At 60.5% G+C, this 27,112-nt stretch overlaps 1 protein-coding gene across 23 annotated transcripts in view; it reads left to right on the top strand.

Annotated features, from left to right (window-relative positions):
- Positions 1-27,112, top strand: part of PHLDB1 (pleckstrin homology like domain family B member 1) — a 45,512-nt gene that overhangs the window by 12,967 nt on the left and 5,433 nt on the right. For 6 of the 23 annotated variants that reach the window (XM_059182494.1, XM_059182460.1, XM_059182419.1 and 3 more), the window contains 20 exons: positions 2,234-2,359; positions 3,814-5,162; positions 7,547-7,843; positions 8,266-8,406; positions 8,521-8,658; positions 11,261-11,389; positions 11,750-11,905; positions 15,486-15,596; positions 15,779-15,868; positions 16,443-16,586; positions 18,148-18,318; positions 18,698-18,838; positions 20,362-20,502; positions 20,657-20,759; positions 21,193-21,237; positions 21,813-22,107; positions 22,188-22,278; positions 23,871-24,017; positions 25,860-25,976; positions 26,238-26,340. In XM_059182494.1, coding sequence (XP_059038477.1) covers positions 2,234-2,359; positions 3,814-5,162; positions 7,547-7,843; positions 8,266-8,406; positions 8,521-8,658; positions 11,261-11,389; positions 11,750-11,905; positions 15,486-15,596; positions 15,779-15,868; positions 16,443-16,586; positions 18,148-18,318; positions 18,698-18,838; positions 20,362-20,502; positions 20,657-20,759; positions 21,193-21,237; positions 21,813-22,107; positions 22,188-22,278; positions 23,871-24,017; positions 25,860-25,976; positions 26,238-26,340 — 4,035 coding nt within the window. Of the gene's footprint in view, positions 1-2,233; positions 2,360-3,813; positions 5,163-5,785; positions 6,515-7,546; positions 7,844-8,265; positions 8,407-8,520; positions 8,659-11,260; positions 11,390-11,749; positions 11,906-15,485; positions 15,597-15,778; positions 15,869-16,442; positions 16,587-18,147; positions 18,319-18,697; positions 18,839-20,361; positions 20,503-20,656; positions 20,760-21,192; positions 21,238-21,812; positions 22,108-22,187; positions 22,279-23,870; positions 24,018-25,859; positions 25,977-26,237; positions 26,341-27,112 lie in introns of those variants that run through there. The other 17 variants (XM_059182390.1, XM_059182563.1, XM_059182421.1 and 14 more) reach the window with 14 other exon arrangements.

Consider the following 27,112-nt stretch of genomic DNA (forward strand, 5'->3'; position numbering starts at 1 on the left):
CTGTGCCTGTCAGCCCGCGAGTGCGGGAGCCTGTATGCCTCTCTGGGTGTTTCTGGCAGCGGGTATATGTGCGAGCTTGTAGGAGAGTGTGTTCGTGTGTGGTGTTTCCCCTCCGTGTCTCTCAGAGATAGGATCCGCCCTCCCCTTTGCCCTGGTTTCCACCCCCCCCCCCCACCAGATGTGCAGCTTCTCACCCACCCACCTGCACACACACAGCTGGGCCCTTTGGGGATGGGGGCTCGGACCACAACTTTAACGGGGAGGAGAGGTTCTTGGGGTTCCCTGAGTGGCTGACCCTTGGAGGTGCCGGGCAGGAGTGGACCCAAGGAGGTTTCCTCCCAGAAACAGGCTAGGCAGGCCCTTGGGGCAGGATGGACCAGAGTTGGGGCCATGCCTGGGGCCCCTGAGTTCAAATAGAAAGTTAATTTGGGCAGGAGGGAGCTGCTCTGAGGCCTGTTGCCCTCCTGCCCACTCTATTAATACAGATCCAGCTCTGCTGCCTGGCATCACCTATTTATAGCCTAGAGGCAGCCAGGCCACACCCCCTCAGTGCAGGAGGCTGAGGGGCAGAAGAGGGGGCAGGGAGCTCTCAGCTGTAGAAGCCAGGGCTGAGGGTCCCTGGGTGCCCACTGCCTCCTTGGGTGGGCCTGGCAGGATGGGCTGGAATCCACTCAGGCTCCACACCTCTGTCCAGACTGGGCTGTGTGATGAGGCTCCCATATCCTCCCCCACCCTACCCCACCCCACCCCTTCCCACCCCTTCTCACCATCAATCTAGAATTGAGTGGGTCTGTCTAGACCCTGCGAACTCGTTATTAATTAGCTTGTTAAAGGGCTGAAAGGAGGGGGAGGGGCCAGCAGGACTTGTTCTGAAACAGCTGTGGTTGTAATTAGGTGTAAGTGGGGTTGGCTATTATTTATTCCGGTTATGATTACTCTGGAATCAGCTCCTCTGATTGGTGGCTTGGTGGGGTAGGCTCCCCTCTCGCCTGACCACCCATCAGTCTCTAGAATTGTTGGTGCCCACCGCTTGGGAGAGCCTCTGGGCGTGCCGGAGCAGTGGGTGGCTTTGCCCACTCCGGTTATGTGCTAGGGACTGCTCAGCTGGCTAGCCCCTTCCCCACCAGCGTGGGCGGGCTTCTGAGCTTCTCAGTGGGGGGCCTGCCACGGTATCCATGTGGCCTGGATGCCCCTTGCCCTTGTGGCTTGCCTGAGCTGAACTGTCTCAGCGTCCAGGAATGTAGACTTCCCTGCCAGTCTTAGCTCGGACTGGCATGAAGCTTCGGGGGTGCCAAGTGGCTCCAGATTGGGTCAATAGGCTGGGGGCATGGGTGTGGACAAGCTGAGAGGGTGGTTGTAGAGGGCCCTGGCCACTGGTGTCTCCCAACACAGCATCTTTTGCAGGAATCCTGTGGCTTGTCCAGGAGAAGGAGTGCCGTGAGCCAGGCTCAGGTGCCCGTGGGCACACCTGCTGCTGTGCACACTCTTGGTGCCCCTGGCTACATTTTTGGCGCCCACACACCCTCCCCTCTCCATGGAGTCACACTTACTGGGCAGGACTGGGCTTGTGTCTGCTGCCTGGGAATGTGCTTGGCTGAGGCAGGGCCCATTGGCCCTCGGCTTGGCTGGATTCCAGAGAAGACCAAGGAGCGGGAAGACGTCAGGCCAGAGCGTGCTTTGTCCGAGAGAAAGAGGGTGATGGCTCTCCCTAGGCCACGCAATGATAAGGAGGGTGATAAGGAGTGGGAGCCAGGAAGCAAATTCTGGTTTCTCTGGGGGGCATCTAACTGATTCATGGGTTTTCCCTGTCCCCTGTCTCAGAGCTTTTTTTGATCCTGGAAATTGCTGCCTCTCAGACTGACTTTTCCGCCCAAGGGGCAGATGGATGGATCATTGGTACAGCTTAGGGGGGACATGGGCGACTGTGTTCTCTGAAGAACCTCCGATCCCAGGACGCCATCTCAGACATTGTCTTACTAACTCTGCAAGGTCCGTGGTTCTGTCCTCGTTTCTCTACCGAGAGAACCGGACTCCAAGGGGAAGTGACTTCGCCCGAAGATCTCACCACTAGCAACGAGAGTTAGGACGTGGGACTCACACACCAGTGCTCTTTCCACACTGCCACTGTGGCACGCACAGTGCGGGGGGGCGGGGCTCTCCGGAGCCCGCTAGTGCTTCGGGGTGACGCTGCCTCAGCCCTGTCTGCCCTTCTCAGCATTTGCTCTCTCTGTAGGCTGTATGTTGTGCCTGGGCCAGTCCACCTTCCTCCGCTTTAACCACCCAGCCGAAGCCAAGTGGATGAAGAGCATGATTCCGGCAGGGGGCCGGGCCCCAGGGCCCCCCTACAGTCCTGGCTCAGGTAGACGCCCAGTTGGGGCCGGGGGTTGGGTTGGCGGTACTCCTGGACTGTCCTCCTCCCTGCCCCTTCCAGCCGTGCTTGTGGTGTCAGGGCAGGACAATACCCACGATCTAGGCTTGCTGCCACCTGCCATTGGGCCGCGGGAGGAGGATGCCAGGCTGTCTGGCTACTGGGAGAGATCCAAGAAGTGCTGCTTGGCTGGGATTGGGGAATCATGTGCCCAAAGGGACAGAGGGCTCTGCCAGCCCCACTGCCCCGGAAGATGCCACCTCAGTGTCTGGGACCCTAACCACTAGGCGTCTTTTGTGTCACCACTGGGAACCTCACCCTTGACGGTGGCCTTAGGGGGAGGAGGGAAGCCTTAGGTAGAACCGGTGCAGGTGCTGGTGGGTCCCACCTGCTGGTGATTAGGTCTGTGGGCCCTACCCCTCCCCCAGACCAAGCCAGCTGATTGCCCAGCTGACCGGCTGCAGATGGTGTGTGAATTGCCAAAGCTCAGAGGAGACTTGGTGCCTGTTGCAGGGGACCAGCGCCCCTGAACCCAGCTGCCTGGGGGGTGGGGCTGGGTGGAGACCAGGAGGCCAGCAGTGAGCCCAGCCCCCAAACTCTGCACGGGCATTCAGAGGGCTGTGGGATGGCAAGTGTCAGTGTGGTAATGGGACGGGTGTCCACCTGTGTCACCTGTGGCTGTCCGGTGAGCCCCTTGGGAGCCTGGGTTCCCAGCCCACACCGTGGCTGGCTTTACCGGGCTCTCACCCTCGCCTTGTCCTGCCACTCCCACTTTCCGGGCAGCGGTTCTAGGGGCTTCTGGTTGGTTGGCGAGGCCTGGGGCGGGGCAAAGGCAGGCTCCTGCTGGCGTGGCTTAATGGGCTGATAATTGGAGGCACTGATCTGCAGGCCAGCCTGGCTTCCCCTCCGACTGCACAGAGGGGTGTGGGGCACGCCTCCAGCCCTGCGCCGAAGGTTGGGTTTGTGTTTTTCCCTGGGTTCCGCTGCTGAGCTGGGAGGCCCTCCTGTCCTATTAGACTGGATCCCCCCACCCCAGACTTCTGGCCAGCTCCACAGCATGCCCCCAGCCCCTTTACAGAATGTCCGCCTGCCCTTCCTGAAGGAGAGGGTTGGGAGGCTGGGGAAGCCAAGGCAGGGAGGACCCTCCTCTCGGGGTGAGCCCACCACCAGCAGCCCTAGGAGTGCCCAGCATTGTTAGCAACCCTGCTGTGAGTCAGGAAACGTCGGAGCCGGCAGAACAGCCCCCATCCCCTTCCTCTATAGAGAGGGGAACTTAGGGCAGGTGATCTAAGGCTGCCCAGCAGGTCAGGGGCAGAGAAGCACCCAGATCACCTGGCTCCTCTGGCCCCTGCTAGGAGAAGGTCGGAGAGCGCCCGCATTCTTGTGCACCTGTAGCTCCCCAGAGTTGAAGACGAGGGTCTGAGGCATCTTTGCATTTCTCACAGCAGAGTCCGAAAGCCTGGTGAATGGGAACCACGCCGCACAGCCTGCAACCCGGGGACCCTCCGCCTGTGCCAGCCACAGTTCGCTGGTGAGCTCTATTGAGAAGGACCTGCAGGAGATCATGGATTCACTGGTGCTAGAGGAGCCTGGAGCTGCTGGCAAGAAGCCTGCCGCGACTTCCCCGCTGTCGCCCATGGCTAATGGTGGGCGCTACTTGCTGTCCCCCCCAACCAGCCCTGGTGCCATGTCTGTGGGCTCCAGCTATGAGAACACCTCTCCAGCCTTCTCTCCACTCTCCTCACCGGCCAGCAGTGGAAGCTGCGCCAGCCACTCACCCAGCGGGCAGGAGCCTGCACCTTCCATGCCCCCACTGGTTCCCGCCCGTTCCTCCAGCTACCATCTGGCCCTGCAGCCCCCACAGTCCCGGCCGAGTGGTGCCCGCGCCTCTGAGAGCCCCCGGTTGGGCAGGAAGGGGGGTCATGAGAGGCCTCCGAGTCCTGGCCTCCGAGGTCTGCTGACAGACAGCCCTGCAGCCACTGTCTTGGCGGAGGCCCGCAGAGCCACCGAGAGCCCCCGGCTGGGAGGACAGCTGCCCGTGGTGGCCATCAGCCTGAGTGAGTACCCAGCTTCCGGTGCCCGAAGCCAACCCACCAGCATTCCTGGCAGCCCCAAGTTCCAGCCTCCAGTCCCTGCTCCCCGAAACAAGATTGGCACACTCCAGGACCGCCCTCCCAGCCCTTTCCGTGAGCTGCCGGGCACCGAGCGGGTGTTGACGACGAGCCCCTCGCGCCAGCTGGTGGGCCGAACCTTTTCCGACGGGTCAGCCACCCGCACCCTGCAGCCTCCCGAGAGTCCCCGCCTGGGCCGGCGCGGCCTAGACAGTATGCGAGAGCTCCCTCCGCTGAGCCCCTCTCTGTCCCGACGGGTACTCTCCCCCATGCCCACCAGGACGGCTCCAGATCCCAAGCTCCCCCGAGAAGTAGCAGACAGCCCCCGGCCCCGGCGCTGGGCCGCCCACGGGGCCTCACCAGAGGACTTCTCACTGACCCTGGGGGCTCGGGGCCGGAGGACACGGAGCCCCTCACCCACGCTTGGGGAGTCCCTGGCACCCCGTAAGGGCAGCTTCAGTGGCAGGCTGAGCCCAGCCTACAGTCTGGGCTCTCTGACAGGGGCTTCGCCCCGCCAGAGCCCCCGTGCCCAGAGGAAGCTGTCCAGTGGGGACTTGCGGGTGCCTGTCACTCGGGAGCGGAAAAATAGCATCACAGAGATCAGTGACAATGAGGACGACCTCCTGGAGTACCACCGGCGCCAGCGCCAAGAACGGCTCTGGGAGCAGGAGATGGAGAGGCTGGTGAGCGGATGCCGCGGAGGCACCACTGTCCACAGCGGAGTCTCTGCCAGGGCGCGGGCAGGCCAGCTGGCCGGGTTGGGGGGGGTGCTTGGAAGGGCCTGGGCTTCTCCCGCTTTTCTGCTTCCAGGGGGCACCTTAGTGACCTGTAGCTCCAGGGTCTGGTGCCATGATGAACTTTGCTTGCAGTCTCAAAGTCTTTATTTTAAGTTCTTGTTAATTTTGCTTTTTTGATAACATAGCATTTGTTTTAATGTATAAATTGAATTTTGTGTTATTGACCTATGACAAAGCTGTAGGAAAACGCACCATATTTCTGGTGAGGCCTTGCACCTCTCAGTCTGAGAAGCCGGTCTTAGTGATGACAAGGCTGAGGCCCAGAGAGGGGAATAGGTGTGTCCAAGGTCACACAGCAAGTTCTGGCAGAGCAGGAATTGCAATCTCCTGTCTTTCCAAGGCTTGTTTTTTTGTTTTATTTATTTTTTTTTTTTAGAAAAGCCCCTTTTTCTTGAGAAAATTTCCTTCTTTCTTTCTTCTTTTTTTTTTTTCAAATGGGTGGGAGCTGCTCACCGTGGCCCAGGCAGGATCATCTGGGAAGGTGGGTGGGTGGCAGGGAAGGGCGACCCCAGGCCTGTGCGACTGTGATTGTGTGCATTGGCGTGCGCGCAAGTGGCTGTATTTGGGGGCCGGGTGTGGCTCTGGGCAGCTGTCCTGGAGGCCGCATCTGAGCTGGGTGGGGGCCAGGATTCTCCGGATAGTGGGTAGCGCAGGGAGCTCATGGGGGCTCTACACACGGACAGGAGAATGGATTGTGAGCAGCACGGGGTTGCTGGGGGGCCCAGCGACTGTGAGATTGGTTTGAGGAGGAGAACCAGAAATGAGGTTTGTCTGGAGGGCTTTTCAGAAGAGGTTGGGACCGCTTTGGGTGAGGTGAGGGCACCGGCCAGTGTGTTTGTGTCCTGTCTGGGGAGAGAGCAGAGCAATGAGGCCGGATCCCAGTGTTTTCTGGCACTCTATCTCGTCTTCACTGTTGTTGCCTTGGCCAGGAGGAGCGTGCTTGGACCGCCCTGGGGGCTCAGCCTGGAATGGGAGCAGTGAATCTGGGAAAGCAGAGTGAGGGCCCCAGCCTCCCCACGCCCAGGCAGCAGGGCACACCTCATCGCTAGCCCTGACCTGTCCCACCTGCCACTTTAAATCTTGGAGGCCGCCCGCCTGGCCCTTCCCACCTCCAGCCAGCTGCTTATCTGGGTCCTGGGGCAGGGGCGGGGCACTGGCCCAGCTTCCCCGGGTGCTGAGCCTCTGTTCCTGGTTTTGTTTTTGACATGGACCTGAGGAGGCAGCAGGAGAGAAGCTGGGTACGTGTCTGGGGTCCCGGCCACACTGGGGACCCCTGAGGTTGAGGTCCCCTGCAGGACCGTGGGCACCTGGAGGGGGTGGAGCTTCACGACTCTGGTGCTGTGGATGAGAGAGGGAGCCACAGATCGTGAGCGTGATTGCACGGTCCCTCCTTGACCCCATGGGCCCCGGAGAGGTATCTGGCTGGGGCTGTTTGTGGGGTGGGGGTGGATGGTCCAGGCACTCGGAGCGCTCATGGCTGGGCCTGGGTGCTCAAGGGCGGGCAGCAACTCACCTGGCTGGTGAGACGTGGGGGGCTGCCTGAGTGCCTTATGGCTGGGGTGGGCAGGAGGAGGACCGTGTCCCAGGTCTGTTCGGCCTGCTGTACAAAGGCTGAGCGCAGCGTTGCGGGAACCTGAGCTCCCCAGCTGCCTGTGGGCCCGTTTTCCCACCCTGTCTAGGTCCGTGCCCACCTGTCTGCACGCTAGACTGTGTTTATCGGCGTGAGTGTGTGCCGGCGTGTGTCCGTGCATGCCAGGGCTGGTGTCTGTGTGGGCCTGCCTGAGTGTATGCACAGAGCACGCACGTGTTGTGTCCTTGTGGGTCAGGACTGGTGTGTGTGTGTGGGGGGGGTGTCTGTGTACCTTTGTGTGTGTAGATGGCTGTGGATCCAAGTCAGCCCAAGCACCTGCGTGTCTGTCAGCATCTCCTTGTGGTCCTTAGCCTGCTCCCTGGCTTGGGTTGCTGCGTGTACCCAAGGAAGCCCCCTCGGAACAGAACGAAGAGGGAAAGGAAACAGGAAGATGGGAGGGGCCAGCCACGTGGGCAGGTGGCACAGTAGCCTGGTTCCTCCTCCCTGCTCCTGGGACACCCTCCTTACCTTTGCTTCTTCCAGCCTTGGGTTTGGGGCTCTCTTGACTTCCTTCTGAGCCCCTAGAACCTAGGTCCTAGTTCTCTCTTCTGATGGCTCGCTGAGCCTGGCTGCAGCTCCACGAGGACCCGACCTTCCTCCTTCCCTCCCTCTCATGCCCTGCTCTGTGCACCGTCCCCAGGAACGCCAGCGCCTGGAGACCATCCTGAACCTGTGTGCTGAGTACAGCCGGGCCGACGGGGGGCCTGAGGCTGGGGAGCTGCCCAGCATTGGGGAAGCCACTGCAGCGTTGGCGCTGGCAGGCCGGAGGCCCTCCCGAGGCCTTTCAGGGGCCACTGGGAGGAACACCGAGGAGCCTGGAGGGGCCACCCAGCGCCTGTGGGAGTGTGTGGAGCGCTCAGATGAGGAGAACCTCAAGGAGGAGTGTAGCAGCACGGAGAGCACCCAGCAGGAGGTGGGGGAGAGCACCCAGCAGGAGGTGGGGCCGAGGGGCACCTGGTGAGAGGGGCTGGGTCCGACCCACTGGGGGGCAGTGGGGGGCAGAGGAGGCCTCCATGGTGGAGGCCAAGGCTCAGTGTGTGGGAGGTAACCGAAGGGGCAGGTTTGGGAAGAGACTAGGTAGGAGAGGTGTAGAAGTGAGGCCGTCCTGGTGCATTTCCCAGGCTACAGAGATGCTTTCTGACCCGCCTTTCCTTGGGGCGTCCTCCAGGCCTGGCCCTCAGTGGTGAACCTCCGCTGCCTTTACCTGAGCGGGTGTGGCTTCCCTTGCAGGGAGGGGAATTGGCTTCCTTTCTCAGTCTAGATACCCCTTCCAAGAGCCCTGAGGAATGGGGCTCCATTCCCGGAGTCTGATGGGGGAAGCTCTACGCTTCCACAGCTGATGGCCTCCTTCCCCGCCAGCATGAAGATGCCCCTGGCACGAAGCTCCAAGGAGAGGTGCTGGCCCTGGAAGAGGAGCGGGCCCAGGTGCTGGGGCGTGTGGAGGAGCTCAAGGTCCGCGTGAAGGAGCTGGAGCAGCAGCTGCAGGAGTCGGCCCGAGAGGTGAGCCAGGAGGGCCCGGGCCTCGCTCCTCCCTGCACAACATGAAGGCCTCCGGAGTGGCCTGAGATCACCCGCCCTGACGGGCCTTGCTGGGGACCTCGGTGTCGCCCCCAGGCCGAAATGGAGCGAGCACTGCTGCAGGGGGAGAGGGAGGCTGAGCGAGCACTGCTGCAGAAGGAGCAGAAAGCAATGGACCAGTTGCAGGAGAAGTTGGTGACGTTGGAGACTGGCATCCAGAAGGAGAGGGACAAGGTAATGCACAGCTGGCCTGGCCTGGTGCTGGCTCCCGGCGGCCTGGGAGCGGGGCAGTGCCTCCTCTAGGCCTCCTACCCCTTCCCTCATCAGCCATCCTGCAGACCTGGTGGTGCCTGTGTCGCCTGGGGCAGGGGACCTTGTCTTCTGTGGAAGGTACCAGCTTGAAGGGCACTGTCAGGGGCTGGGCTGGGGTCTGGGATCTCCTCTGTCTGGGTCTCTGTGCTACCTCTGGGCGCCTGCCATTCGCGGTTCTTCGTGGCCCTTCTAGGCAGTGTCAAAGCCACTTCTGGGGCAGTGAGCACAGCCTGAGGGGCTGGTGCTGGGAAGTGGTTCGGGATGGGGTCCCTCCATCAAAAGAACGTTTCCCTCCGGGCATGCTTTGGGTGCTCAGGATGTGATCTCTGGGAGATGGCCCTCACGTCTCTGCTTCCCCAGAGCCTTCAGGAACGGCAGCCTCCCGTCCCAGGTGGTCCCGGCTCCCGCCCCTGCCCCGTCAGAGTCCGCGCCAGCCTGCAGGGGGCGCTCCGTCCCACAGCGGCCCTGCCCCCAGGCCCCAGATGCTCAACCACATGCCAGAAGCTCGAGTGTGGAGAGGGGCCACCTCTTTCTGGACTGGACAGTATTTTTTCCAAGAATTAATTTTCCTTTTGAATTTTTTGAGAGCATCTTCCTCCTATCCCAGTTTTGAGAGTCTTAAAAATTCTTTGACACCGCTCCCCCCCCCCTTTTTTTTGGAGCTTTGGTTCTGGCCCCCAAAACCACACTCCCAAATTCTGTGCCAAAATTAACTCCATGCTTACCAATCGGGCCTGCACTAACGCCCCCTCTAATCACTGTCCTGGGTTCTCCGCATGCCCCTAACTGCCGGTGCCACCCAGGCAGGGCTGAGCCACGCCTGCTTTTGTACTAACTCCAGGGGCACCGCTGTGCCCTTGACCTCTCCCCACCTAATTCTGCCTCCTTCCTTTCTTGGTGTGGGACTCCAGGGTTTTGATCAGAAAGGAATGGACAGGGGCACAGCTCAACTTGACTTGGTGGTGCATTGGGAGGAGGGGTAGAGCTTGGGGGAAATGCCTGGCTGAGAGCTCCTCAGCCTGAAGAGCGCCCCCCTTTGGAAGAGCCCCTGGGCACTGCCTCCATAGACTGTGGGTGGTTTCCTACACAACAGGGAAAAAGCTGGCTATCCGCCAGCCATCCGCCTCCCTTCCCTCTCTTCCTTCCGGAGCAGCCGAGGGTCTGGAGGTGCAGCTGGGGTGACGTGGCCCGTGGAGGGCTTGGACAGGTTCCCTGTGCCACACCATGGCTGCCCTTCCTAGCTTCCCCCTCTGGGGTTTCCCAAATTGAAATACGCCAGCCAGAGGGTAGGAACGGGTAGGCCTCTCCCCTTCTCCCACCCCTGATCCATCTGGAACATAGGGTGTTGTAAAGGCTGAGTCCAAGGAAGGGGAATTGCTTGGACCCCAGGAACTGGGCTGATTGGGTCCTCCTCTCCCTAGATGGGGGGTGGGAGGGTGGGTGGGTTGGGAGGGCGGGGCAGGATCCCACAGAGGGACTTACTTCATGTAAGCTCAGCATTTCTGGGGGAAGCTGCCTAACTTTATGTCTCACTGATCTGGCATCGACTGGAGTCTAGGACTTTGCCTTCTTCCTGGACCCAGTTATTTGAGGTGGTTGGGGGGGGCAGGGGGAGGAGGTAGTGGCCGTGGGGAGGGTTCACTCGGCTTTCCTCCCCAGCCCATGGCCCCACTCTGGTTTTGGAATCAGTAATCATAGTTTCTCCTCTGCCTGTCCTTCGGAGGGGTGACTCACCAGATCCACCCCTCGTCCCCCTTCGCCCTCAGAGGTGTCATCTCGCCCCAGACAGAGCTATGTACCTCCTCTCTGTACCCACTCCTGGGGCTCCTGTTGCCATGGCGACGGCCGAACTAATTGCAACCCTCATCCCGCTGGAGTTCAGCATGCAGTGCCCCAGCCCCCCACATCCACCTTGGGCAGGAGGGAGGGAGGGAGGCCCAGGGAGTTGGGCTGGGGTCCCCGCTGCCCTGCACTGCCCCAAGCTTTAACATCTCCCGCTGCGAGTCACGATTTAACCCTCACCGGCTCTACCCTTTGCCCCAGGGTGAAATTTTGGTCTCCAGGTGGCGGCGGCAGGGGGAGAAACAGCAGCTCGAGGCTGGGTGTTTGTGACGGGTTTGGAGAGAAAACAGAGGGCTTTCCTTCGGACCCCCCCCCCCCAAACAGTTTCTAGTCCAGGGGACTCCAAGAGACCAAAATTTCTGCCTGAGACCCGCTCCTCTGGCTGTCTCACGCGGCCCGTGCACCTGCGAGTGTCCCGTCTCCCACGGCAGCTCCTGGCCTCTCCCGCTCATCACCTCTTCCACGCGCCTTCCCCCCCTCTCTTCCTCTCTCCTCTGGCTTACCCTCCTCAGCTCCTCCTTGGCTTCTTCCTGCTCCCCCACCCCCTCCCTGCTGGCTCTCTCTCTCCTGCCCCGGCCGCACCCCCCACCCCCCACGGCCGCACAGCCCGCGGGCCGGAGTTGAGGAGTGTGTGTTCTGTTTCTCCCCTGTGCCCGCCCTCCCCTCCCCTCCCGCCGACCAGGAGAGGGCGGAGCTGGCCGCGGGACGGAGGCACCTGGAGGCCCGCCAGGCGCTCTACGCCGAGCTCCAGACGCAGGTCGATAACTGCCCCGAGTCAGTGCGGGAACAGTTACAGGAGCAGCTGAGAAGGGTCAGTTTCACCAGCCCCCCTTCCCTGGCCCCCGAGGGCCACCCACCCAGAAGAGAGGAGAGCAGTGGGACGGGACCACCTGGGCCCTGCAGTACCTGCCGGACACCAGGGTCGGTGCTGTGGCCTGGAGGGGACAGGGCAGGATGGGGGGGAGTGCTTCTCTCCTTTCTGCTACTCCAGGCGCTGAGGCTCCCAGCAAGGGGCAGAGCCAAGCAGAGGAAAGGGGGTTGGGGGGGGTCAGGTCCCTTCCCCGATTTCCCTGGGGCCAGCCCTCAGAGCTCCCACCTCTGTGGCCTGGACTTCCAGGCCCGGAGCCGTATCCTGCGCACCACCTGACCCCCTCTGTCACTGTTGTTCAAGGAGGCCGAGGCCCTGGAGACGGAGACAAAGCTGTTCGAGGACTTGGAGTTTCAGCAGCTGGAGCGGGAGAGCCGAGTGGAGGAGGAGCGGGAGCTGGCGGGCCAGGGGCTGCTCAGGAGCCAGGCCGAGCTCCTCCGCAGCATCACCAAGAGGAAGGTGTGTCCCGCTCCATCCTCTGGGGGGAGGGACACCTTAGGGCCAGGTTGGGGGGTTGGAGGCCAACGAACTGGATCCCAGCTGATGATCCCCTATAAAAGCTAACTTTACCTTTCTGAGCCTCAGTTTCCCTCTCTGCAAAACAACAGGCTGTGGAGAGAATGCAGCAGGACAGTATGTGGGGACAGCATGGGCTCTGAGGGTGGCGGGCAGGGTGGGCAGCAGCGGCTGTCAGCGACCGTGGCTCCCAGTGGAGACTGGACGGGGCTCCCACTCAGAGCTGGCCCTGGTTGGGCAGAGAAATGAGAGGTTCAGACGGGGGAGGAGGAGGCTGGGGGAGGCTTGCCGCTGCCCTTGCAGGTCTCTCTGTCTGGTGGGCGTGCTGGGAAACATACAAGGATCTGGGATCTGGACACTGACCCAGCCAGGGGTTTTAGGAAGCCTATCCTCTAGGTTCCAGCTATGGCTCAGCCTTAGCTCTGCTGAGCCAGAAAGCAAGGGGATTGTGGATGGTGTCCTCACGGGTTCTGGAGCTCCAGAGGCAGTGATCCTCTGCTCCTGCTCTCAGCCAGACCAGAACAGGGCGATGGGGCAGGGGTGTGTGTGTGTGTGTGTGTGTGTGTGTGTGTGTGTGTGTAATACATTTGGGAGGAGGAAGCTGTTAAATCAGGGAGGAGAATAGGGAGGATGGTTGGCAGCTCACATGCCTGCGGCTGAGACAGCTGAAGTGAGTGGGCGGGAGGTGAGGGCAGGGAGATCAGGGGAGGCTGGCGTCTTGAGGGCTAGCCTGAGCCTGGTGGTATGTGGGGAGCTTCTGGACCTCCCCCTGCGCCCAGATCCCTTGCCCCTCTCCCTGAGTTTCTCTGCCTTCCAAATGCAACTGCTTCTGGATGCAAGACAGATGGAAGGAAGGAAGGAAGCGAGCATTTCCTGACATGAGGGTGTGTGCCAGGAGGCTTTCTTGGGTTAGCTTATGCCAACCTCACGATGGTCTCACAGGCCAGGGCTCTTATCCTCGTTTCATAGACAAGGAAACAAGGGCTCCAAGAAGCCCCATGTCTGCCCCACACCTCAGCTTATAAGCTTCAGAGTCAGCATCGGACCCCAGACCTGCCTGGCCTGGAAATCTCTCTTCCTTACGCTGTACTGCCCTGGGGTCAGGGGCTGGCCCTCCCCCAGCCTCTTCCTTTTCCCTTCGGAGAGGATGCAGCAGAGAGCCCTACATCAGCTCATCCCATCCCTTTGAGGTCCTGGTGGGTGTAAGCTCCAGGGACTTTGGGAGGGGTCAGTGGAACTGGACCCCTGTTCTCTCCTCCCCGTGCTCATGTTGGCTTCTGGGAACCAAGCTCAGCCACTGAGACTTGGGGGGTCACATTCTTCCCTTTGCCTTCTCTTGACCTGCTCAGCCTCCCTCCTTCCTCAGCTCCCAGTGTCCCACCCATGCCAGACTCCGTCTGTCCTGGCGTCCAGTGCTCCCCTGTCATCTCCGCTGTGAGGCAGAGTGGTAGTTCAGAGAACTGGTTTTGGAGTCCCGACAGATTCTGTCTCATCCCAGCTCTAGCACTCTTTAGCTCCTAAATATACCAGTGTTCTTTTTTTTTTTTTTTTAGATATTTTATTTATTCATTTGAGAGAGTGTGGGCACGTGTGTGCACAAGTGGGGGGAGGGGTAGAGCGAGAGGGAGGAAGCAGGCTCCCCACTGAACAGAGAGCCCGAGGCAGGGCTCGATCCCAGGACCCTGAGATCATGACCTGACCCGAAGTCAGATGCTTAACCATCTGAGCCACTCAGGTGCCCCTATGTCAGTGTTCTTTTTTTTTTTTTTTTTTTTAAAGATTTTATTTGACAGAGAGAGATCACAAGTAGGCAGAGAGGGAGAGAGAGAGAGAGAGAGGGAGAGGGAGGAGGAAGCAGGCTCCCTGCCTAGCAGGGAGCCCAATGCGGGACTTGATCCCAGGACCCCGAGATCATGACCTGAGCTGAAGGCAGAGGCTTAACCCACTGAGCCACCCAGGCAGCACCCCTATGTCAGTGTTCTTAATTGTAAGATGGGTGTAAAGGAACCTGCCTCAAAAGAGGATTAGATGAGGTAACAATGCAGAGTTCTTAGGTACTAACAGTTTCTCAGTAAACAACAGATCTTGCTGTGGAGATTACCCCCTGGGCTGATCTCAGTTCTGGGGCAGCTCCCTTCTACCCTCCCTCCTCGTTCAGGTTTTTCAGGTTTTAACTTTTTATTTTTTTAATTAAAAAAATTTTTTTAAAGATTTTATTTATTTATTTGACAGAGAAATCACAAGTAGGCAGAGAGGCAGGCAGAGAGATAGAGGAGGAATCAGGCTCCCCGCTGAGCAGAGAGCGAGACGCGGGGCTCGATCCTAGGACTCTGGGATCATGACCTGAGCCCAAGGCAGAGGCCTTAACTCACTGAGCCACCCAGGCGCCCTGAGGTTTTAATTCTTAATGGTGTTGGTTTAAGGCCACTTCTTTCAGGAAGCCCTCCTGGGATTAACCCAGCCCGTTTTTTCCCACCCCCATCCTTCTCTCTCATGTTATTCTTTTTGTTTCCTTTTAGCACCTGGTTGTTGAGTCAGGCACTGGCCTAAGCCCTGCTGGGGATATGGGAACAGTGACCCTGCCCTTGCGACAGCAGGGGGCGGGGTGGTGATGGAGACACGTGTTGACAAGTACCAGTAGTATGAGGCAGAGGGCGCTATAGAGTCATCTGAGCACAGCGGGAGGAGCCGAGAAATTGAGTGGTGTTTGAGGAAGGTGTTGGGAGAGAAGGTAGCGTTCAGCTGGCCTTCGAAGCTAAGCGAGCTCTGAGCGGTGGAAAGTCGGGGTTGCTCTGCTGCACTGAGGGGGGCGGTGTTAGGAAGGCCTGAGAGCATGGGGCTGCACAGCTTACTGTACCCCACAGCCAGGCTGGGGGGACTCGGGGGCTGAAGAGTGTAGGCCCCGTTCTGGGAGCCCCCAAATGCCGGCTTTGGAGTCACTGCTCTGGCCTGTGAGTAATGAGGAGTCACTCCAAAGATTTTGGGGAGAGGAGTGACCTAACCTTATGTGTGGGTTTAAGAAAAAAAAATTCAAGTAATACGTATATATTTTTAGAAGCATTAGAAAATTTAGAGAAGCAAACAAAAACAAAGCTCCAAAGCCATTTTAAGAAGGTGTTTGTGGCTGTGGGAGGGGGGTAGGGGGGTGCACCAGACAGTCAAGAGAGTGGGAGCAGGAGGCTGGTGAAGAGGTCCCAGCTGGGAAGGCAGCTGACTTGGGGGGTGGCGGTGGGCGTGGGGGCAGGTGGAGAACTCCAGTATGCCCTGGGTTCTGGACTTGTTGACGGCGGGGCAGGGGCATCAGGGGACTCGGCTTCTAGCGGGCGAGCCTGATGGCACAGGTGGTGCTAGTTGAGGCAGGGCTGAGGGGAGGAGTTGACTGTAGTTGCCAGTTTTTCCCGGGGTGAGTTGAAGCCGAGGGGAAGAACTAACTGGTTGGTGCCCTCCACCCAAGCCATGGGTCTCCCCGTGGGCTCAACCCTGTTGTCGCCCAGGCCCGACCGACCACTCCCCTGTCCTCCAGGAGCGTCTGGCAGTCCTGGACAACCAGGCGGGCCAGATCCGGGCCCAGGCCGTGCAGGAGTCCGAGCGCCTGGCGCGGGAAAAGAACGCCTCCCTGCAGCTGCTGCAGAAGGTATCCCGGTCAGGGTGGCGGGGTGGGGGGGGTCAGGGCTGGGGTGGATGGTGGGGGACAGGTGTGGAGGGGCCGCGGGGGGGCACTTTGCAAGCCACGCGGGATCCCCTTCCTTGGCCTTCCCCCTCCCTCCTCGCCGTGCCCCCCCACCCCATGCTGACTCTGCCCATTGGGGTTTGCAGGAGAAGGAAAGACTGACTGTGTTGGAGGGGAGATACCACTCGCTCACAGGAGGCAGGCCCTTCCCGAAGACCACGTCCACTCTCAAAGAGGTAACGAGCTGGGCTCAGCCCTAGCTTCAGGCCCAGTGGGTCTCTTGGGAGGCTCTGGAGCCACAGGGAGGCACCTTCGCCCCGGGGTTGAGTATGGGGACATTTTCGAAGACTGGAGAGGTTGAGTGGGAGTGGCCCTGACGTCTGGGATTTGACCCTCTGTGGCTACCAGCTGCTGCTTTTCAGATACCTTCCTGATACTACCGTTTGGGGGATTAAATTCACCTGGAGGAGTCAGGCTGCCTGACTGGGGAGGCTGGGCAGCCCGCAGGTTTGGTAAGGGTGGGGGCTGGGCAGACTCCCCTTGATGGGGAGCACAGGACTCTAGGGGGCCTGAACTGGGCGCTCCTTGGGCTTCAGTCTAGAGCTGGGCTCTTGGCCGAGAAGTGGGCACTGACGTCCCTTAAGCCGCTCTTTCCTGAGGCCTTGCACACTTGGGGTGTAAGGCCCAATGAGGACGTGCCCCAGTTCCCAAGCTCTTTTCCCCGCCTCCCTGCACGAGCCACCGAGGCCCGGGGCGGGGTGGCTGGGCTGTGTGAGGGGAGAGGCCCCTCACCATGTACCCTCTCTGTAGGCTGAACTGCTCATCTCCAAGGCCCCAGAGATGGGGCCTGGGCCTGCGACTCTGGTCCCTTTCCCAGGGTCTTCAGAGCCTGCGGCCTCCTCTGTTCCCCTAACCCCACCTGCTTCCATTCAGCTCTGCCCCAGAGCACAAGAGGTAATCACAGCTGACTGCCTGCTCTGCTGTGCCCACTGCCTGCCTGCCTGCTTGCCGAGCTCCTGCCTACAGCTTCTCCCAAGGGCCTGGCCGCAGGGCGTGTGGCCGTTACCCTCTGGCCAGAGCTTGTGAGAGTCTGAGCGAGTGTGCCATCCCACTCTTGTGGCGGGGGCCTGGGAAGCCCATGCAAAACCAGAGCACCGATTTGCATATTAATTTGCATGCCTTCTGCATGCAGTTCTCACAACCCACTGGACCCCCCCAGCTCATTTTCCTTTTCCCTGACCCTTGGAGGACAGTTGCCCTCAGGAGCGAGACCAGGCTGGAGCTCCCTCTGGGTAGGGCAGGCTCAGGCTCCTGTGCACTCCGCGTACGTTCTGGATGCCTGCCACTCCTGCAGCACCTAGAGGAGCCCTGGGAGCTGAGGACCTGCTCGGGGGCTGTGCCAGCCCCTGACCTCCCGCCCCACAAGCTCACGTGCTAGTATCTCTCCAAGTACTAACCCATGGGCACTGAGCCCATGTTTCTTCTCGGGCTTTGAGCTGTTCCCTGCTAAGGTCTCTCTCTCTCAGAGCCCATGTAGCTCACCCCTAGTGGTGTCTCCATCCCTCCCCTTCCAGCTCCTGTGCCAGCAGATGTGCGAGGAGATGCTCGGGAGTGGTGGCTGTGCCCATGCTGTGTGTGTGTGCGTGCCCCACGGGGGATGCCCAGGGTGTCAGAGACAGAAGGCTTCTCTGGGGGCTGGGTCCTGATCCTCAGTGGACTCTTGGAAGGCTTCTTGGCTTCTCCTGTCCCCAGCCCAGACCAAACCCAGGGGTGGGCCTTCAGGGTCTGCCTGGGGCAGGGCCTGGATGCCCAGGCAGCTTCAAAAGGCAGAAGTCAAGAAGAGCTTTCAGACCATTCTCCCTGCCCTTTTCTGGTCCCCCGCCCGGCCACAGCTGTCTCTAGGCACAGTGGGCCACTGAGCTCCCTGCCCCTGCTCTGGATCTTGCATTGACTGGAGTGATGGCCCCAAGGCATGGAGTTTGGGTGTCGGGTACCTGGTTGTACCCTTTAACCTCTTCTCTGCCCATCCCTCCCCCGCCCACCGGGCCCCCTAGGAGTATGTGAGCCTGGCAGAGGTTCTCCAGCTGTGCTTCCGCTTGGACCCCCATGCTTCTGCCGCCTCCCCCGGTGCGCTCACCCAGCCCCTGCCTGACAGTGAGGTACCAGCCACGGAGGGAGCCCACCGGTGCTTCCTCGTGGGTGCCCAGATGGTGCCTCCGGCCTGGGTGGGGCTTGGGGGGACAACAGGGTCTCTTCAACAGTGAGGGAGAAGGGCCGCTGGCATAAGGGGGTTGGGAGTGGTTCCCTCCCTTCCTGGGGGCCTTGGGAGCATCAGCTCCTGGTGGCTCAAAGCGGGGCAGGCCAACTGAGAGGACTCGCCTTGCGGGGCTCGGAGCTCCTCTGCTGCTGTGTGCTTCCTGTGATTACCTTCCCTTGCCCATGGGCAGGGCTGGCGCTCGGGTCGCAGTTCCATTAACCTCTCGTATTCCCTCCCGCATCCTGGCCTGCCCCCAAGTACGTGACGCTTGAGCAGCTAAAGGCGATGTGGGGCTCCTCACCCGTGCCCATAGCCCCTGCGCCAGGCCTGCCTTTCTGGGCCTCTGCCTCCCGGGACCTGGTTCCCGCCACCTGCCTTCCTCCCGTGCTGCCCTCTTCCTCCTCCGCTCCTCTCACGCCTTCACCCAAGGTTGGTGGTCTGTGTGTTCCTGCCATGCCCGGCGCGCTGCTGGTGTGGCTGTGTGTGAGTGTGTCTGTGTCCCACCCCTGCTTCCCAGCTTTGAGCTCCAGGCCATCCCCCGGGAGCGCTCCATGCCGGTTGGCGCTGGCCGGCTGGCATCGTGGCTGGCATAGCACGAGTCTCTGGTCTGGGAGTTGTGTCCTGACTGTTCCTCTTTGCCCTCGGCGAGTTCACAGCAACTGTTCTCTCACTGTTTTTCTCCTCCTTCTCTTTACGCTGTCCTTCTTCCCTTCCCTTCTCCCTCAACTTCCTGTCCCCCCTCCCATTGTGGCCTGCCTTACTCTTCTCCAACCTTCCCCTCCCTTCCCCTCCCCGCGCCCCACTCCAGATGGAGGAGCTGCTGCCCCCTGCTGTAGATTTAGAGCAGTGGTACCAGGAGCTGATGGCCGGGCTGGGGACCGGCCCCGCTGCAGCCTCCCTGCGCTCCTCTCCCCCGCCTCTGCCCGCCAAAGCTTCCCGGCAGCTGCAGGTAACCCCCTCTCTCCGAGCCCTGCTTCTCTCTGCTCTGGGTACCTCCTGCCGGTCCAGCGGCCACACAGCGCCATCTCAGATGGGGTGGGGAGGTGGTGGTCAGTCAAGTCAGGGCAGCAAGGGGCCTCTGGGCTCTGACATCGCTTCACGGGCAGCCGTCCTGGCACTTTGGGCAGCTGGAGGGTCAGCCTCTGAGTGCATGGATGAGATGCAGGATTGCCAGTCCAGCAGAAGGACCTTCAGGAGCAGCGGTCAGGTTGGGGTGGCTCTGGTGCCTCATGCTAGGATGGACCGTGGCTTTGCTCTGTCCCTGGCCGCCCTCAGGCCTGGAGTCTCTCACTCGGTCTGGGGGGCCTGACGCCCTTTTGGGCCTCTTGCAGCTGGAACTAGTGTGGCCAGCATTTTGCTCTCTGGGTCTACCCATGGGTGACAGACAGGGGCAGTACTGGTGGGGCAGAGACTGAAGTGACAGCCCCGAGGACGTGCCCGGGCCTCCTCAGCGTCTCTGTGCAGGGCGTGGGCCTGCCTGTGGCCAGCTGCTGACAGTGGGTGGGGAAAGGGGTCAGGGTGCTGACCTGTGGTTGTGCCCAGGACCCCAGCGCTCAAGATTCCCTCCTGTCTTTGTGGCCTCATCTCGAGTTTCATGTCCCTTTAGGAGGAGTTGGATTCTTCTAGTGTGTGGGGCAGCTGTACTTCATGTCCAGCTGGTTAGAAGTTTGTTTTTTTAAAGATTTTATTTATTTGAGAGAGAGAGCATGAGCGGAGGGAGAAGCAGCCAGAGGGGGAAGCAGACGCCCCACTGAGCAGGGAGCCCAATGCGGACTTGATCCCAGGACCCCAGGATCATGACCTGAGCCCAAGGCAGATGCTCAACCGACTGAGCCCCCCAGGAACCCCGAGATTTGTATGTGTTTTGATTCATGTGACCATCAGCAGTTCACTCTCTGCTTTTACAGAGCCAACACTGGGGCTCAGAGAAGTCAGTCATCCCCACGACTAGGAAGTGGCAGAGCTGGTGCTGGGACTCGGGGTTCGTGCCTCCAGGCCCCATATTCAGCGGGAGGGAGCTGGACAGTTCCTTTGGCTAGTGCCGCTCCCTCCTTTTGCAGATAAGGAAGCTGGGGCCCAGAGCTGGGAGGTACACAGCCCAAGGTCACAGAGCCTACTAGCAGTCAGGCGGGACCTGAAGGAAGCCTGACCTGCTGTTGGTCTCCAGCATAGCCCTGCCCAACAGATGTGAATGCCTTCTCCCAAGGATCTTCTCTCAGACCTGGGGTGGGGCTGGGAATTGGCCCAGAGAGGAACTGCCTGGAAAAGGATTGGTGGCTGCCTATAACCCCTGTCCCCCCTGTCCCACCTGTCGGTTGGGCTGGCCCAAGAAGTTCAATGCCGTTGTCTGCTGGAAATGGCCTGGGGGTCCTGGTGCCAGGGCAGGACCTGGATCACAGCTGGCCTAGGTGATCTGGGGTTGGCAGCCGGTGGGGAAGCCAGAGCTGACCAGGCAGGATCTCTTCCCTCCAGGTTTACCGCTCTAAGATGGATGGTGAGGCCACCAGCCCCTTGCCCCGGACCCGCAGTGGCCCCCTCCCCTCTTCCTCTGGCTCTTCTTCCTCTTCCTCCCAGCTCAGCGTGGCTACCCTGGGCCGGAGCCCCTCTCCAAAGGTCTGAGGACATTGGGTGGGCTCCTTGTGTGGCATGGCAGGGGTAGGGACAGGGAGGGTGTGCTACGGGGGAGAGGTCAAGGCCACCCAGGAAAGCTTTGGGAGGCGGGGTCTTCCCAGAGCCAGGTCCCAGTGCTCCATTCCTTCACCCTCAGAGTGCTCTACTCGCCCAGAACGGGACAGGCAGCCTTCCTCGCAACCTGGCGGCCACGCTGCAGGACATCGAGACCAAGCGCCAGCTTGCCCTGCAGCAGAAGGGTGAGTGGCTGCTTTCCTGGGGCCCTGGATATCTGCCCCGCGCCCCCTACACCACACTTGCCACGGTGTTTCTTTGCTTTAATGGAGTTGTAGCCAAGTGCAGGAAACGTTTAGATTGAGTATCTGAAGAGCTTCCTGGACATTTATCAAGAGACTGAGGGCTGGGGGCCGTACAGTCCTTCCAGAGAGCTCAGCAAAGAAGGGAGATGCTTGTCGGCCTGAGCTGGGGTGGACGTCGCCCTGTCTGGAGATGGGGGTGGGGTACCTGATGGCCTCCAGAGCTGGTTCTCTGAGATACCAGCTCTGGGGACCCAGGAGGCCTGGTTGCCTGTGTGCATCTTGGTTGTTCTGAAAGCCCATGTCTGTGCCTCTCCCTCGTCTCATCCCCTCTGTGTCTCTCTACCCTACCCTTTGCCCGGGGCCCCCACACCAGGCGAGTCGCTTCCTGCCGAGCCCCCCCCAGCCGACAGCCCAGCAGGTAGAGCGGTGGTCACTGGGGGCATTGCTTTGGTCAGGCGGCCCCACCTGGGCATCTGCATGACGTGTTCCGCGCAGGTCCTTGCTGCCCCGTCCCGGCCCCCTGTGGCCTCCCCGGCTGAGCCGTGATGGGGTGTCTGGCTGGCCGCACCCCTTGAGCCAGACTGGCCCCCGCCTCAGCTGTGCTCTGCCTCGCCTCCTCTTCTTCGCTGCTGGTGTCGCTCTTGCTTGTGCGTCACTGCGGGCGCTGCACAGACACCCTGCTCACGGACCTCGCCCCCTCCCCCTCCCCTCCCTGGCAGGCGGGTGGTGCATGCGTCCTGCCCTGCTCTCCAGGTGATGATGGTGAGCTGGAGGCACCGCCCGGGCAGGGTCTGTGCCCCGCTGGGCCCAGGTTGCAGAAGGAGCGCTGAAGCCACATGACGTGGCCATGTCCAGTTGTGCAGGCGACCGCAGTGCTGGCAGGGCTTTAGGGAAGCTGGTGGGGACCGAGGGCTGGGCTCATCTCGTCCCTCTGTGATGCTGCCCGTGTCCCCCAGAGGGCCCGCTGTGACCCCCCCCACACACCCTCCGCAGGACAGCAGGTGATTGAGGAGCAGCGGCGGCGCCTGGCGGAGCTGAAGCAGAAGGCGGCAGCCGAGGCCCAGTGCCAGTGGGATGCCTTGCACGGGGCGGCCCCCTTCCCGCCGGGCCCCTCCGGCTTCCCCCCCCTCATGCACCACTCCATCCTGCACCACCTGCCGGCCGGCCGGGAGCGCGGGGAGGACGGCGAGCACGCCTATGACACGCTGAGCCTGGAGAGCTCAGACAGCATGGAGACCAGCATCTCCACGGGTGGCAACTCGGCCTGCTCGCCCGACAACATGTCCAGGTACCTGCCCCGGGGGGCTGGCCCCGCTTCTGCCAGCCACCTCCGGCCTCCTGATGCCTCCACTCTCCCTCTCCCCACAGCGCCAGCGGCCTGGACGTGGCCAAGATTGAGGAGATGGAGAAGATGCTGAAGGAGGCGCACGCCGAGAAGAACCGGCTCATGGAGTCCAGGGTGAGGAGGACCCGCTCGGGCAAGCCCAGCTTCTCTGCCCCCAGCGCCTCGAGACCTTCCTTTGAGGGAGAAAGGGTTTAAAAGTTCATGTTCCTCAAGTGGAGGAGGCCTGGCCACATGGCAGGTGTCCCAGCTCTCAGGACAAGGGGTGGCAGCGTGGTCACTGCCAGGCATGTCCCGGACAGTGGCTTCTGGTCCCTGTGTGTTTGGCTTGGGGGTGTTTTGGCCACCACGGGAACTGATTCTGGTCTCCCCAGGGGCAGGAAAGGTGGGAATGGGGGCCTGAGGGGTCGGACTAGAAGAGCAGGCAGGTGTCCAGGCCAGAGCAGGGGTGTTGGTGGAGGGTCTGGGGGAAGTCAGGGGGGTGGGGGTGGGGCAGAGCGAGGCCGTGGCTTCTGCCCATAGGCCTACAGGTGGGACCAGAGCGGTGTCCCAGGCACAGCCAGGCTGAGGGGCCCAGGCCTGCGGAAGGGGGTTGTGGGGGTCTCTGCAGAGGCTGTTCTGTCTTCACCCGCTGGGCGCTCTGCGTCTCTGGAGGGGTGAGTGGGGCTGGGGGCAGGAGGCCTCCGCTAGGCCAGCTAGAAAAAAAGGCCTCTCAGTGGTGCTCCCATTGAAGGAGGGCACATATGGAAGCAGCTTGGCCCACAGAGAGAAAGGAGACTCTGGTCAGTTTGGGGCTGGGGAGAAATGGCAGCCAGGAGCGGATGGTGCTAAGGTCGTCACTGTTGAGGGCACAACTCGCCACGGACAGGCTCTGTGTTTGAGGATTTGTTATAATGACTTTTAAACCTTTTTAAGAATGGCTTCCGTAAGTTCGTGTCTTTTTTCCCCAGAAAGTTCAAAGTTCAACTAGGAATGTTTGTATTTTGCTTTCAAAGGGCCTTAGTGGTTCGGGAGGGACTTTGGAATCTACCTAGTATTAGGGAAAGTCAGGCGGCGTGTGTGCTAGGAGCTCAGGTAAAGCGTGATGAACCCCGTTTATCCGGCGCTTCCGTGCTGCTGGCATCTGTGATGGGCATTTAGCTACATGATCTCATTTAAGTGTTACTCTAATACCTGGGAGATGTTCTGGGAGGTGTGCTCGGCCCCATTTTACAGATGAGACGGCAGAGGATGAGGGGGTTTAAGTGGTTTTGTCAGGCTTGCAGAGCTCATCCTGGCAGCAGATCTGAATCTGAAGCCAGGAGCTTGCTTGCTTGCTTGCTTTCTTTCTTTTTTTGGTAAAGATTTTGTTTATTTACTTATTTGACACAGAGAAAGATCACAAGTAGGCAGACAGGCAGGCAGAGTTGGGGGGAAGCAGGCTCCCCGCCAAGCAGAGGACCCTGAAATCATGGCCTGAGCCGAAGGCGGAGGCTTTAACCCACTGAGCCACCCAGGCACCCCCCAAAGCCAGGAGGTTTCACGTCAAAGCATTTAACCTGACTGGCAAGGTGCCTGCAGAGGGTGGGTTTTGGGGGTGATGCTCTCTGGTGCCAGGCTGCCCCCTGAGGTGGGTGCTGCCTGAGCCTCTGCCCCAGCCTGAGGAGGGGCGGCGGCGGAAGGGGCGGGAGAGGGCAGCCGTGGGCGCTGACCCCTGGCTTTGGGGGCAGGAGCGGGAGATGGAGCTCCGGAGGCAGGCCCTCGAGGAGGAGCGGAGGCGGCGTGAGCAGGTGGAACGGAGGCTGCAGAGCGAGAGCGCCAGGAGGCAGCAGCTGGTGGAGAAGGAGGTCAAGATGCGGGAGAAACAGTTTTCCCAGGTGCGTGGGCAAAGGGGTGCACTGGGTGGTTGGCTTGAGGGCGGGGCTGTGGAGGGCTGAGGATGCCCCAGGCTGGTCCTATGGGGTCACGCAGCTTGTCCTCTGGAAAAGATTGCTGTTGGCTCCGTACGAGCAGAATTCTGTTTGAGACTCATTCAGCCCGCAGGAGCAGAGACCTGCGTGTGTGTGTGCGTCTGTATTTCGTGGCTGTCCTGGCCCTCGCTGCCCCAAACTTGGCAGCTCCAGGCGTCCCCGCTCCCAGCAGATGGTGTCACTCTGACTTCCGGCTTGCCTCTCTGGGAGAGAGCTGTATTCGCTCTGGGACAGGAATCCCTGAGCTTTTTCTTTACGCAGAAGGTTTGAGTAGGACGGTTGAAGGCGGAAGGAGAAGTTAGGTTGTGTAGGGAGATCTGCGATGTCTCTGGTCTCAGATCCTGGACCCCAACTGTGAGAGCCTGTGGGACTCAGGCTAGTCCTTCCTGCTGGGTCTTACAAGCTCCGCTCCAGTGTGAGGGGTCCGGTGGGATCTTCCCCAACAGTGACCAGCGACCACAGCTCCCTGACGTCCTGTGAGGCAACAACATGAATTCTAAGGGGGTAGCCACCTGGATTGGGTTTGGGAATTAAGAAATAACCAGGGGGTGCCTGGGTGGCTCCGTCAGTTAAGCGTCTCTCAGTTTCAGCTCAGGTCATGATCTCGGGGTCATGAGATCAAGCCCCATGTCGGGCTCTGCGCTGGGTTTGGAGCTGGCTTGGGGCTCTCCTTCTGCTCCCGCCCCCTCACACTCCCTCTCTCTCTCTCAAAAAAATACAGATGAAATAATCAGAAACTCTTCAGTTCTCCCTCGATGCTTGGGATCTCTGTCAGGCATCCAGTTCCCCTTTCCGGCCTCAATCAGTGGCCACTTCATGTCTGTGTCCCCTCGCCCCCTGCCGTGGGGCTTAGACATTGCTCCAGGGACAGCCATGTCTGCTGTGGGAGTGGGTGCAGACAGCCCGTCTTCGGGAGCACCTCCTGGAAGCTGTGCATTTTGTTTTTTCTCTAAATAATTTATGGTGTTTCCTTTTCTGGCCTTTCTAATGTAGAGGAAGAGTAAGAAAAAAATTCCAGTGGACTGAGGGGTCTAGCTGGTATCAGAATTTTTTATTTTATTTTATTTACTTATTTGAGAGAGAGATCACAAGTAGGCAGAGAGGCAGGCAGAGAGAGAGGGGGAAGCAGGCTCCCTGCTGAGCAGAGAGCCCGATGTGGGGCTCGATCCCAGGACCCTGAGATCATGACCTGGGCCGAAGGCAGAGGCTTAACCCACTGAGCCACCCAGACGCCCCTGCTATCAGAATTTTCGAGATGGAATGGACCTTAATGATTATCTAGTTCAAAGCCCTTGTATTACTTTTAAGTAATATATATGTATAACTTTTAAGGAAAAGGGAGGCCCAGAGAGGCCATGTGATCCAAACAAGGTCCCATGAGAAGTCCGAGGCCAGATGGTTCGTTGGGCTTTCTTTCCCAGAGTGTGCCCACCTCAGGCCTCTTGCTTTATTCTGCTCAGCCCAGGAGGGAGACGAGGGGCAGGGAGAAGGCAGAGACGGCTGTGTCTTCCTCCTAGGTGGGGAAACTGAGGCATGGAGTCACTTAGTAGTTTGCCCAGGCCGGGGCTACCTCGATGCAGGCCTGCTAGGTCTCTGCTTTTGTCATAAACACTGTGAAACCCGAGAGGTAGCCCCGGGGGTGGGAGGCGTGATGGCAGCAGTGAGGGTTTGGGACTGAAGCCAAGGGACCTGGACTGGGCAGTGACACGGGGAAGAGAGAAGACTGCTGACGCTGCCCTCTGCTTCCAGGCACGACCCCTGACCCGCTACCTGCCGATCCGGAAGGAGGACTTTGACCTGAAGACCCACATCGAGTCCTCGGGCCACGGCGTCGACACCTGTCTGCACGTGGTGCTCAGCAGCAAGGTGTGTGGCCTGTGGGGCCCCGGGGTGCTGGGCAGGGGACCCCGTAGCCTGGGCACCTCCTGGGCCCTTGGAATAGTGGCCCCAGTTCCTGCACTAACATTGGAGGTCTCTGTCCCGGGGCGTGCTTGCTGGCCTGAAGCAGTGGGGGCCGCAGCCCCCCAGAATCCAGGCACAGGCGATGGCTTTTATGGTGCCGTTCTGGGAGGAGAGGGTCCAGGGGCTCCGCTCTGGGTCCTTCTTCACTCCCCTGCTCCTTGGCAGGTCTGCCGCGGCTACTTGGTCAAGATGGGCGGCAAGATTAAATCGTGGAAGAAGCGCTGGTTTGTCTTCGACCGGCTCAAGCGCACCCTTTCCTATTACGTGGGTGAGTTCCCGTCAGATGTCTCGGAGCCCAGACCCTTGGGCCTTGGGCTGGCCCCCAGGGCAGCTGGTGTTCACCAGGCTTCCCAGTAGGGGCTTGGGGGGTCTGAGCGGGGGCCTGATCTCCCCCTGCTGACAGCACACAGGCTGTACTTGGTCCCCCTTCAGTCTTGGTCGTTCATGTATTTGGCGACATCACCGAGCACGGAGTAAGTTCTGGGCCCTGCTGGAGGCGTTGATGACGAGCGGGGTGGCTGTGGCTGTCCCTGGAGCTGCTGTCAGGGAGGCAGGTAGTGGCCAGACTGGGAAGGCTGGGCAGGATGGGCGTGCTGTATGGGCCGCACAGGCTCCGTGGGCGTGTGGAATCCTGTGGATTCTGCCCTGGGCACGTTCCCTCAGAGACTCTGATGAGCAGCTGAGCGGTGCCAGAAGCGATCGGGACAGCCCTGCAGACAGGCCCCTTGGAGCTTCCTGCTCTCTCTGCTCCCTCCACACTGCCTCCAGCGTCGCTGCTGGTCCTTGGGGTTCCCGTCTGGACGGTTCCCATGTTGAGTGATGGGTGCAGGATGCCGTGTGGCACACTGGCCTGGAGAGGCCAGGCCGCACTGTGGGGCAACAAGTCCTCACATCCCAGGGGCTCAAAAACCAGTTTCCTTTCTTGCCCAATATGTGTCCGTGTACCTTGTGGGCCGGTGGGGCCCTGCTCCCCTCTGCGTCATTGTTTCCTTTGTTGAGGGAGACAGTAGGGGTGGAGGGAGAGCTCCATTTTAGGCATA

The sequence above is a fragment of the Mustela lutreola genome, chromosome 1 (assembly GCF_030435805.1).
Source record: "Mustela lutreola isolate mMusLut2 chromosome 1, mMusLut2.pri, whole genome shotgun sequence".
Taxonomy (NCBI): Eukaryota; Metazoa; Chordata; class Mammalia; order Carnivora; family Mustelidae; genus Mustela; species Mustela lutreola.